This window comes from Branchiostoma belcheri, unplaced genomic scaffold (genome assembly GCF_001625305.1).
Source record: "Branchiostoma belcheri isolate BF01 breed outbred unplaced genomic scaffold, Haploidv18h27 scaffold172, whole genome shotgun sequence".
Taxonomy (NCBI): Eukaryota; Metazoa; Chordata; class Leptocardii; order Amphioxiformes; family Branchiostomatidae; genus Branchiostoma; species Branchiostoma belcheri.
The window spans coordinates 13,727-26,765 of NW_017803180.1; the positions used below are offsets into that span (position 1 = coordinate 13,727).

General features: G+C 45.4%; 1 protein-coding gene across 1 annotated transcript; it reads right to left on the minus strand.

Annotated features, from left to right (window-relative positions):
- LOC109466934 (oncoprotein-induced transcript 3 protein-like) lies at window positions 1-7,565 on the minus strand (the record flags this gene model as incomplete). The annotated part of the gene is made up of 15 exons (XM_019764807.1): window positions 7,545-7,565; window positions 7,117-7,216; window positions 5,478-5,786; window positions 4,828-5,133; window positions 4,273-4,395; window positions 4,028-4,150; window positions 3,684-3,806; window positions 3,345-3,467; window positions 2,564-2,824; window positions 2,151-2,332; window positions 1,796-1,965; window positions 1,391-1,493; window positions 843-982; window positions 628-736; window positions 1-192 (listed from the first exon to the last, which is right to left on the minus strand). Coding segments are annotated over exons 1-15 (2,385 nt in total), but the record flags the coding sequence as incomplete, so codon positions are not given.
- Between the last annotated feature and the right edge of the window lie 5,474 nt (window positions 7,566-13,039).

A 13,039-nucleotide genomic window follows, 5' to 3' on the forward strand; every position in this document is an offset into this window, starting at 1 on the left:
TTCTCCTCTCACAACTTGGAAGGGTCCCTGGCTGATGGTGACTGTCTCGTCCGTTTCGCTCGCACGTCGCACTCGGGCCTCGCTCATGTCAGACACAGCGCGCCTGCGTCGCGTAGCGGGGATGCAGCCCTCACTGCACCGCGAGTCCGGGTCGTCCTTGAAGCAGACCACCATGGTGCAGTGGATGTACACCTGACATGGAGGAAAAACAACATCAGGAATCTGGTGCACCGCTATGCTGTTCAAACACCAGGGAGTAGCCGAGAATATTCCAGTACTTTGTAAAAGGTCTCTTGTCCTAGAAAGCACCGAAATAGAAACAACCAGAGGCTAAAGTATGTACAGACATGAGGAGGCCAAACGCTAGAACTTTGCTTATCCGTAACCCTTTCAAATGCAGGCTAGTCTGATTGATTGATTGATTGATTGATTGATTGATTGATTGATTGATTGATTGATTGATAGCAGACTTAAGCCTTATGACAATCGAGAGACTGCCACAAAATATATTGCACAGCGACAAACTTTAGACATACGATATCAGCACCTTATACCATGGAAATCAACTTTAAGCTGACAGTTAACCCAGCCCAGCACCAGGCCAGAGTTTACACGTCTCTATTTTACCAGGCTTGGATCTTCAACGTTGGGGAAAGTGAATGATTGGATGGAGTAGTACAAGGCCATGTCGTTAGACAGTACATTGTTCAGTTGAAGTGTTGTGTCGATGTCGCACCTATAGGAGAGAAATGACCAGAATATGAACGGTTAAACCATTGGCCCAGACTTCTAACACGTCGGTACTTTTGACGTACGTCACATAAAGAGTAACGTTAACGTACCCGTCTTGAATGATGTTGACGCTTGGAGAGGCTTCGGGATCGTCACTTGGCGTGGCGAGGCAGTGGAGGGCGAACAGCTCCAGGTTGTCCAGAGGAGAGTTCACGCTCAGTCCGAAGTGTAGCTGGTCAGACGGGGTCACCTAACCACGGAGAAATAAGGAACAATAATGATAGACGCTTTTGGAGGACAGGGTAAGCATGTGGTTATTGTGTTACAATATACATGCATGCTGGACAATCTTAAACGATCATAACTGAAACAAGAGTTATCATGAATAAACAAAAACAAACAAGCAAACAAACATCTCTGTTCAGCTGATTTCTGAACAACATGAGGCACCCAGCCTGGACACAGAGGGACAAGGTAAAGGTGAAGCAAAGCATGAGGTTAATATTGTTACAACACACATGCATGACAATCTCAACTGATACGGAATCGTGAATCATGAATAAACAAAGGCCTAGACAAGCAAACATCCCTGTTCAGCGGATTTCTGAACACACGGTAAATGTTTATTAGACTTGTAGTTTCATAGACAGTAGCTCACCTGCACAGGGTAGTCGGCTGACTTGTAGGTCTCAGCGAAGTTCGCAGATGGAAACATGTGCATCTCGAAGGTGAACTGGTTTTCCGCGGTCACAACTTGCACGCTGTACAGATAGAGAACCATGTGGGTGATTAGACAGATAGCTGATGAGAAATTAACCATTCTATGCTTAAGACACATTCAGAGTGAATGTGAATACAAATCCAGAAGCTGGATTTCAAGCCATGATTCTGTACTCATAGAAAATCTGGCGCTATCTTGGATTATCTGTTTGATCATACTGCAGTTATCTGTTAAAAGCGATGCTGAGCTTCCTTTGCTCACACTGTAGTATCGATGGTCGTAACAGACTTACCCTTGTCCAGACGCGGTTGTGCATGTACTGACATATCTGAGAGCACTTACCGAGGAGACGGAATGTTGAAGAGGATGTTCTGTTCCTGTGAGATCACGAACTGACTCACGAACTCACACTGGAAACTCTTGCTGAAAGTCGCTCCTCTCACAGCGCCGTTATCATGCACGACTGGACTGCCGAAGGCCTCGTTACTGAAGATGAGTTTGTCTTCTGACGACTATGAAAACAAGTAGAAAAAAATTGAGATGGAAAGAGTTATGAACGGCATTCATTCAAGTGGCTATCTAGGCATTTACACTTACACCTTGGGCCATATTATTGGACCACCTTATCATTTTCATAGCAATGCCGCTCACCTAATTCTGTTTTTCCTGTGACCGTACATTCCAACTGTCTACTTACCTCCTGGATCGTCCCGCACTCCTGCAGACCGGTCCGAAGAGTCACCTCCGTCTCGGTGTATGTCGCACGGCAGGTGTCGTTCAACAGGTGCATGGTATCCACATCTACCTCTGTCAGCGCTTTTCTAGGGAAGGTCACGCTCATGTGGTCCTCATGGCACTCCACGTTCACGATAACTTCAGCTGAAAAATGATCCATGCGTCTGAGTGAGTATTTAATGTCCACAGTTCACAGCCAATCTATTCCATGCCAAGAAAATTATTCTTATGCCAATATTCACTTTGACCGGTTCCACATCCATGCAAGTGAGGCGTGTTTTCTGCTTCATTTCATTCCATTAGGATGAAGGAAGCTGTAGACTTACAAACTACATGTAAGCCTCCCTCCACTCATATGCCATTGCACCGACTTACCTGTTGTCTCTGTTCCGCTGATCTCTCCTATATCCTCGTCGTCCTCTCCAAACGCAGTCAGTGTGAAGTTGTACTCTGTATCCGCCCACAGTCCGCGTACGGTGGCCTGGGTGTCGCCCGGTGCAGGCGGGGGAGACAGGTCCTGGTACGAAGCCCCGGCATGGCGGTAACGGAGTCGGTACCCTCTTACGTCATCAGATGCCCTCCAGGACAGGGTCATTCGGTCCATCTCGATATCGGAGAATGTCAAGTCAGACACAGCTGTAAAGATAGTTAAAAAGTATGTGCGTTTAAAGCCACTCGTTTGCGCGCAAGCTAGTAGTAACACATTTTCTCTACTTCTGAGTGAAAAAAGCGCTGAAGAATTTTGTCGCTCAGTCACAGCAGCCAACAATATTTGTCGGGAAACAGTCATTTGGTGTGTCTCTTTGGATTCAGGATGCCTTACTACCTGTTTCATCTGTGTATTTGTAAGGCAAACAGAAGCGTGCATTTTTTTACATGTGGTAAAAAACAAAGTAATCAATATACCTGCACAATTGACTCCGTCCCCGCTGTAACCGGCGTTACAGGTACAGTTGAACCCACCAGGGTAGTTGGTACAGGTGGCGTGAGCGCTGCAGTTTGCGGTGCCATTTGTACATTCATCCACATCTGTGGACACAAGCAACACAACTAGAACTTACCAGTGCCAAGTAAATCTATGTATGAGATTGTCTTTTTGTGATATGCATCTCAGTGTAAGCTTCACTGTAATTGCTGTGAAACCGAATGTTCTCACCTGTACAGGTGACTCCGTCCCCGGTGTACCCGGCGTTACAGGTACAGGTGAAACTGCCGACAGTGTTGGTACAGGTGGCGTCAGTATGACAGTTGTGCGTGCCGTCCGCACATTCATCCACATCTGTGGACACAAGCAACAACAATTACCAACGTCAACTAAATCCATTACATTTTTCCTAATATGGAACTCAATAAAAGTAATTAATTCAGATTGTATAGCTGTAACTTCCCAGTTTTAAAGGTGATCCCTCCCCATTCATCCGCACACTCATATCTAGCAGCATTTTCATTTACAATGTTCTACATAAAATAATGATATACATCTAAATGTTCCTACCGGCACAGGTGACTCCGTCTCCGCTGTAACCGGCGTTACAGGTACAGTTGAACCCACCAGGGTAGTTGGTACAGGTGGCGTGAGCGCTGCAGTTTGCGGTGCCATTTGTACATTCATCCACATCTGTGGACACAAGCAACACAAATTACCAGCGCCAATAAATCCATGACATTCTTTCCTAATATGGAACTCAATAAAAGTAATTGATTCAGATTTAAAAAAAAAAAGATGTAACTTCTCAGTTTTAAATGTGGTTTCTCCCATTCATCCGCACACTCATATCTAGCAGCATTTTCCTTTGCAATGTTCTACATAAAAAATGATGTAAAGCCAATTGTTCTTACCTGTACAGGTGACTCCGTCCCCGCTGTATCCGGAGTTACAGGCACAGGTGAAACTGCCGTCAGTGTTGGTACAGGTGGCGTGAGCGCTACAGTCATCTGTGATATCAGCACATTCATCGGCATCTGTGGACACAAGCAACACAAATTACCAGCGCCAACTATATCTTGGGGATTGTCAGCTGTGATATGAAACTCAATCGAAGTTCACCTAAAAATTGATGTATATATTAGCGAGATGTTCTTACCTGTACAGGTGACTCCGTTCCCGCTGTAACCGGCGTTACAGGCACATCTGAAACTGCCGGCAGTGTTGGTACAGGTTGCTCGAGAGTGACAGTTGTGCCTGCCAGTACTACACTCATTGATATCTGTGGACACAAGCAACACAAATTACCAGTTCTAACTACATCTTGGAAACATTTTTCTACTACGGAACTCTATGGAAGTAATTGATACAGATTTGATGAAAAAGTAACTTACCAGTTTGACAGGTGGTACCTCCCCATCCACCCGCACAGCTACAGGTGTAGGACTCTCCATTTCTGGTGCACACTCCACCATTCCGGCAAGGGTTGGGGTAGCAGGGGTCTGTGGCAACACAGGTAAGAAACAGTGTGGGGAAAACGTTATAAGCTGACATCTGTGGTCATTCAGTATGTCTAGTACATTGAAAACTGATAAATTCTCACAACAATATACGCCTTTTTAAAATCTCCTCAGCATCATGGACATATCTAGTACGCTTATTTAAGGTACATTGTAACTTGATAAGACGTAACGAAACTAGGCCGCATACTTACCTGTACAGACAACCCCAGCATCCTCCTGGTGCCCACAGTTATGACTGCCCCATCCTCTTTGCCTGCACTGGGATATGACGGTCTCACTTCCGGCACAGTTGACATCATCCATCCATATTTGTCCCGAGCCTTGGCCGAAGAAGGCGCTACTTTTTGCTTCAACTGCCGCCGGGAAGCCCAGCTGACGGCAGACAACTCGTGCGTCGTTAATGTCCCATCCGTCATCGCAGATTGTTCCCCATCGGCCGCTATAGTACACCTCAACTCTTCCCTCATGTGCGCCGCTTCCGTCTACCAGACGGACGGCTGGAAAAGAAAAAAAATACTGACGTGAATTTTTACGTCTACATTGCTGCGTTGTACAGCTTCTGGTCGCTTAAGTCATCGTTAGGACCCGCTTAAAATGCCGTGCAGTTGTCGTATGATCTCAAACTAAAGGCAATGTGGGGAAAACGTTTTCACCTGGTGTACAGTCATTCTGTGCCGGCAGTATGGCATGTACTTCGAAAAAACGTTAAACTCCCACGACAATGTACAACGCTTTTTACGTCATATTATCAGCATCATAGGTATATCTAGTATGTTTATTTAAGGTACATTGTACATTTATCAAGGCGTAACTTTATAGACATGGAAATGATGCCACATACGTCTTTCACAGATAACCCCAGCATCCTCGTGGTGCCCACAGTTATGACTGCCCCATCCTATGTGGCTGCACTGGGATATGCCGGTCTCACTTCCGGCACAGTTGACATCATCCATCCATATTTGTCTCGAGCCTTGGCCGAAGAAGGCGCTACTTTTTGCTTCATCTGCCCCCGGGAAGCCCAGCTGACGGCAGACAACTCGTGCGTCGTTAATGTCCCATCCGTCATCGCAGATTGTTCCCCATCGGCCGCTATAGACCACCTCAACTCTCCCCTCATGTGCGCCGCTTCCGTCTACCAGACGGACGGCTGGAAAAAGACAAAATGTACTGAAGTGAATTTTCACGGTTATACAGCTTCGCTGTGCAGCTCCTGCTCGCTAATGACCTTATCAGGGCGCGGTCAAACATGTCGTATGATCTCAAACTAAGGGCCTTCTTGGAAAAGTCGTTGTATAAGAATGATTTATTGCAAGTTCATGCCCAAAGAACACCTGGCGAAGAACCTTTCAGGAGGACCTCAAGAGGGCCAACATTGCATGGGAAGAGGCTGAGGAGGCAGCAGCCGCTAGACCCAGATGGAAGCTGTACAATGTGCCTGTAGGCACAGGAGGACCTAAGGTCTAAGGTCATGCCCAAAGGTTAATTGCAGACAGACATTGAAAAGAACAGTGAGTACAGGAAGTATTGGTTGACGGTATAAAACCATACACTAACATGACGTTCTACGTTCTGCTAATCTAATATATATAATACGTATATGTCTTTATATGTCGTACATCATTCAGCTGAAAAATCAGAAAACGTTAAAGATGTAGTGGATTGTTGTGGTAGTATCATACATTTTAATGTTGTTAAGTATATTGTACGGAATCACCCTAATTTAATCTTCCAGTGCAGTATAATGCTCTTGTGAAAGCTATTCCTACTAAATGGAAAGCTAGCATTTGAGTTGGATGGAGAACATCAAATCAACCTACTTGGAAAAGATGTGAAGGTGCAAAATAACAATTTCCTTAAAAATATATTTTGATATTACAAAAAGCTGCTACACCTATTTCCCAAAGCTTTTGGGAGAAACGTCTTCCACATTATGATTTCCAAGTTACTCCATATGGGAAGCTCCGTTTCGAATTACTAAAGAACCGAAATTGCGGCCATTGCAATGGAAGATTTACATGATATATATCCAACAAGGGTCAGTCTTTATAAACAAGGAATAGTAACAAACAGTAGATGTACTGTCTGTGATTCTGTGGAATATACTGAACATTTCGTTTTTGAATGTGTAAATATCAAACCTCTATGGTCTGAAATTGAAACGTGTTATCTTCCTGATATTGCTACACAATCATGTTCACTATGCAAGATGTAATTTTAGGATTTTAGGATGTAAGATACATCAATGAGTTGACAGTGGGAAAATACGATGTGTAAGTTTAAATAATTTTTATGGAACTGGTTACATGGATATAGTCTCACTGTTTAAGACTGAATGCTTATTAAGAAACATATGAATTGCCGTATATTCCTCGATAGCCGAAAATGTCACTCGGCATCCGTGTACCTGTACTTTATGAACAGCAACAAAGTTTTAAAAAAGCAACGGTATGAAATAATGTTAAAAAAGAAAACCTTACATTGACCAGTCACGCAGGTGCCCATAAGGACAAGGACTAGCAGCCCCACGGGTAGCGACACACGCGGGTCCATCCTGTCTCCGGATGTCCGGTAGGTCACCTGGGATAAATGAAGTAAGAAGTGGGAATCATTACCTGAAACATCCTTTAGTTCTACCGGTTTATCTGAGAGCATGACGCCTCACTCACTCACTCAGCACCGCATGCTCCAGGGAGCGTCGCGCCACTCCAAGTTGGACAACGGGCGTCCGTCTGGGGCAGGGCCTTCTGTGTGTTGGTCGATTGAATTTCATAAACTTTTATACCTTGAATAGCAAAGTTCTTTGATCACAACAATTACTTTTCACGAGCCGACGTCTCGATGACCGTCTGTCATCTTCATCAGGACAATTCTGACTGGTTTACTGTGCACTGACGCTAGATGTTACTTGGTGCATGGACAGCAGCATGGTGCACTAAAGGTGTTACATAGTTCACAGTGCACTTAAGCTATTTTTTTCTGTTTACAATACATTCCGTAACGTAGTGTAATTGTAACATACATACTAGGCATTGTTACATCATAGGGAATTATGCGGTTCCAAATGTAAAATGTTTCTATATATAATATAAAATTTAACTGACAATACTGAGCTATCACAGTCTTAAATAGAAATTATTAACAGTCTTGTCACATATGTATTGTTAGGAATCATAATAGTTACAAACAATAGGAAAACAACTGTCAGTTATTATTATATTAATTAAAAATTGCCCCGATGAAGATGACAGACGGTCATCGAAACGTCGGCTCGTGAAAATTAAATGGTTGTGATGAAAGAACTTGCTATTCATTCGTTTACCAACCTGATGAAATTATTTACGGACTTTAATACCCTGGAAAAAAAGTCCCGCACATCCCGAGTATTTGTGTGTGTGTGTGTGTGTGACAGTTCCCGTAAATTCCGCTACGGGCGCGCCGGTATCATTTCGGACCTAGCCCGTTGAAGGACACATTTAGCCCGCGGACGTTTTAACCGCTTCAGTCACTTCATACCTACTGAAGCCAATAATCCACAATCATGCACTAAACAACAGGGGAGCGTCCGTTTTACACGCGACCGGGAGTGTCGCAGACCTCCCGCCATCCGGTCGTGGCGTGTGACCGGCGGGTGTGTGTGGGGGGGGGGGTACTTTTAGGGAACATGTCAGGAGAGGCCGGTAAAATACCCCTAATAAACCTGTGGAGGCTGGGAACCAGGCTAGATAATGGCCAGTAAAACACCCCTAAGCCTGCCTGTGGAGGCTGGGAACCAGGCTAGACTGGGTCGGTAAAACAGCCCTAAGCCGGCCTGGGGAGAACGGTAACCAGGCTAGACTGGGCCTGTAAAACAGCCCTAAGCCGGCCTGGGGAGAACGGTAACCAGGCTAGATTGGCCGGGTCGGTAAAATATCCATAAGCCGGCCTGGGGAGAACGGTAACCAGGCTAGATTGGGCCTGTAAAACACCCCTAAGCCGGCCTGGGGGAACGGTAACCAGGCTACGATATACCCGATTGGTCAATCTCTTTCTCATTACTGGTCGCATAACGTCTTCTCAGAGTTCGAAACACTTCAGGCATATCCTTCGGCGGTTATAGTACTGGAAGTGTAGTATACAATACTCCACCCGAAAGTGGCTGGAGGAAAAAAAATATACCAATACAAAAAAGGAAGCTCGATAAAAACGCCCAGGTCCTGAAATGCATCGAAAATAAGGCGATGACAGAACCTCTGTTTGAAAAGTAGGAAAAAGCAACAACACGGATGTCGACCTTTGAAACAGATTTCCGTAAGGGCTAGTTTGACACAACGCATAATGGAGAAAACCTGATCAAGCCTTTCTACATTAACAAGTGTTGAATTTAAGTAAACCGGCGATACAATCCAATTTCCATGTTATACGCTCTCTAGACGCAAAACCAAATCCAACGAATGGTTGTAATGAGACAGGGTAGCTAAGTACTAGCCTGGTAAAAAGACCATCATGGCTCCCCGCTAAGTCTCCGGCGCTTAGAGTGTGTCCGCCCGCCCAGCCTCCCCCCAATTACCTACCTACCTGCAGGAACTGGCCCCTTGATCCCCCTCATATCGTTCCACCACTCAGTTCTATCCAGGGCCAAAGTTTCAATTGCATCGCCGCGAAAACGGCAGGGCAGTATTCTAGTAATTGCAAAAGTCGATTGGAAAGATCAACTGCCAGAGGAAAGGCCTGTCAAAAAAAAAAAAAAAACTGGGACCGAAACACTCCAAAACAGGCCAATAAGACATGGTCTCCAGGCTACTAAAGTAGGGAAGCTAAAGCACGAAACAAGCTGATAAAAGTTCAAATCTAACAATATTCTGCGGATAACCATGAAACTTGCCGACATGGATTGAAGCAAACAGAAAACGGTGAAGTGTACAATCATGTATTTCAACTTACAGTGTAGAATTATATCCAGGCTATACCGGGGCCCGTTGACCTGAGCTAGAATTCCGATCGGACTAGTTTGAGACCATGCATTCAGGAGAAACCCGGACCAAGTCGAAAACTTGTCCTTTCAAATTAACGTGTGTTAGAATTAGGCATGAGATGATGATGAGATTGAGGCATGCCTGTGATACAATTTGCCTGGATGCCAGACATACATGTATAGCGCACTAGGCTCAAAGTAATATCCGGTAACACATCCCTATATACCCCCAGTATCCAATACGCCACCGTTTACAGAAAAAGGTACCGGTACAAGAATTCGATAGAAAGAAAGCCAGAGAAAAACGCACAGGCCTTGAAAACGAAAAAAAAGCTACAAAGGATAATCTCTGTTAGGAATGTAGGGGGCAAAACAACACGAGTGTCGAGATAGCTTTGAGATAGCTTTTCAGTCACCACTACTAAAGTGCGCGTAGCTAAAGCATTACAGAAACTGAAGTTAACCTAAAAAGTTCAAATTTAACAAAAATCTGACGGGGGAAAAACTGCCATAAAAAGTGAAGGAAGCAAACACACAACGTAGAAGTGTCAACGTTTTTTTTACTTACAGTTGTAGGTTGTTGGCTGTTTGGTCGGCTGTGTCGGTGTGATGGTCAGCTGTGTCGGGAGACCGTCGGGTAGGTTGTGTCGGTCGCTTGTCGGGAGATAGTCGGCTGGGATATCGAAGTTCGCGCCGGCTGTGTCGGTCGGCTGGGATGTCGACGGTCGCGTCGGCTGGGGTGTTGACGGTCGGCTGTGTCGGTCGGCTGGGGTGTCGACGATGGCGCCGGGCTGGGATGTCGACGGTCGCGCCGGCTTTGTCGGTCGGCTGGGATGTCGACGGTCGGCTGTGTCGGTCGCTTAGTCGGTAGCAGTCGGCTGGGATGTCGACGGTCGCGCCGGCTGTGTCGGTCGGCTGGGATGTCGACGGTCGCGCCGGCTGTGTCGGTCGGCTGGGATGTCGACAGTCGCGCCGGCTGGGGTGTTGACGGTCGGCTGTGGCTGTGAGCTGTAGCTGATCCGCGGTGTGCCGCAAACCGCAGACTTTCCCGCCTTTTATAGCATTCATGGCTCCTTACGCCCACGACTGACGCTGCCATCACGCCACCTTAGCATGACATCATGGTCCCTCTGGCGGTTGCGTGGTCGGAGTCTGTAGTAGTCTAAAAGGGCAAGTAGGATGGATACACTTTTACGAAATTTGGCAGACTATGGAGGGTCCAAATGACCACAAGAACATCTCTAGCCGGCTAATTTCTCTTCGAGGCCAGTCTCCCTGATTTTTATAGTGTTTTCACTTTAAGGATTCTTATGGACACCACAACTCTCATGTGAAGGGATGCAGCGTGATCATAATTGCGTTGGCCTTCAGGTCGCAGGTAACAAAAAGAAAGATCATTGCGTGAGCTGCCTCGGTGTCTGGCCGGAGCGTCTGTGACATCTGGTTTTACTGCGAAGATTTATAGCTTTTTAATCGTTCCAAAATCATTCGTGAAAAATTAATGACATGAACCAAGTACATCTGATAAACCATAGCATTGTGCGGTATTTGTAATTCTACACAGTTATTCTACTCAACGCATCCCCAATACATTCTACAAACATTTTTGTATTGTATTTGCCAGTGTGTGTGTGCATCTTTCTCTCTCTCCCTCTCTCTCTCTCTGTGCATGTCTATGTATACATGTTCGTGTATATATCTGTATGTACGTGTTAGTGTCCATGTGTGTGTGTGTGTGTGTGTGTGTGTGTGTGTGTGTGTGTGTGTGTGTGCGTGTGTGTGTGTTTGTATGTCTGTACGTAGGCGCGCGCGGGGGGGTGTGGCTTCCTTAATGATGCAGAAAGTGTGCAGTGTCACACGATGAAAGTCCCCTACCAGTGATCACCAGACGCATCACACTGCGATGGGAAGCGTTTGGTAAAGTGGACAACGTCATGAGGAGCAAGAAGGCTAGCACCGCTGGGCAGGACATGTAGCGAGACTACAACACAACAGGTGGACGCTAAGAGCCACTAAGTGAACACCTACGAGTGGAGGAGACACAGACGACAGCCCTGTACAAGATGGAGGGACAGTCTAGTGCAACACTGGGGTCTACATGGTCCAGAATTGTAATTCTAAATCTAAGCGCCTTTCCTGAAAAAAGTCCAAAATGTAGGCTTGAATTATGTGGCCTCTACTCTGAGAAGTTGTAACTTTCCCCCATAGTTCGTACTAACGTACTGTATCGTTACCGTGTGAACAGGTTTCAGGGTGAGCGCACGAGATAACAACTTTTCAAAACGAGTGAATGGAGCTGGAAGTAATTACCAGAAGGGCAGATAATTGTAAATCTTGAGAACTTTTGAACGAAAGTCATCCCATAATAATAATAGAGAATAAAGCTATCAGTTAAGAAGAGCTGAGAATGGTGATTATCGGATTAGGAGCACCAACACTAACTGGGCGTGCAAACATGTATGGTGGATCACACCACTTACATTAACCTCCCTCCTTCTATTATCATTCTCTCTGTCTCTCTCTCTCTCCTTCTCTCTCTCTCTCTCTCTCTCTCTCTATATATATATATATATATATATATAGAGAGAGAGAGAGAGAGAGAGAGAGAGAGAGAGTATATATATATACATATTCATAAAAATATGAATTCCCAGGAGCCCCGTTGTTTTTTTTCACTCAATAAGACCTAAGCTTGGCATAAAGCATTTTTAAATTAAATAAAGCTAAAACTACAGCAGAAATCTTAGCAAACTAGTTTGAATCCCAACACAACGCTCACAGGGTACTGATGAGGGGGGAGGGGAGGCCTACATCAATTTCGCATCCACATAGCCTAGCGGCGACCAATGGGTGACCAGCATTCCGCGCCACGCCCACTTTGCGGTCGATTCCATTCGACAATGGGGTTGAACAGCATCCTTCCGTACGGCGCGGCAGGTAATCTGAGTTGGAAATGTCAGATAAACAATGTAAGAATTGGTGATTTTGGGGTGAAAATAATGCAAGTACCGAAGTAACGGGTTCCTCTCTCAGCACTCGGTATACAGAGTTGAGGCGGCTTCCGTCCTAGATCTCCAGTGCCGAAGGTACGTCAACACTTGGTGTCCAGAGTCGGCGGCTTCAGCACTGGAAACTCGGAGTCGGCAAATCAAACCTTGTCTTTAAAAAGGGTATCGAGGTATTTTCGAGATCATACCGCCTGGGTAACAAAGTTTAATCGGGACAACAAGGTTATCGGCAGGACAATTCAAAGACTTGGTCTAAGATACAGTGTTTTGTACACCGCGCGGCCGACGTAAGCACCAGAAGCCCAGCTGAAATGGTTTAACTCGGCTCGGTAGTTATTTTGCTCCAGCTATTCAAAGACACAGAATTTCAGAAAACAATTTACAAATGTATCCTTTGAACAAGTTTAATAAATATCTTTTTCAACCATATCTTGCTAAAGC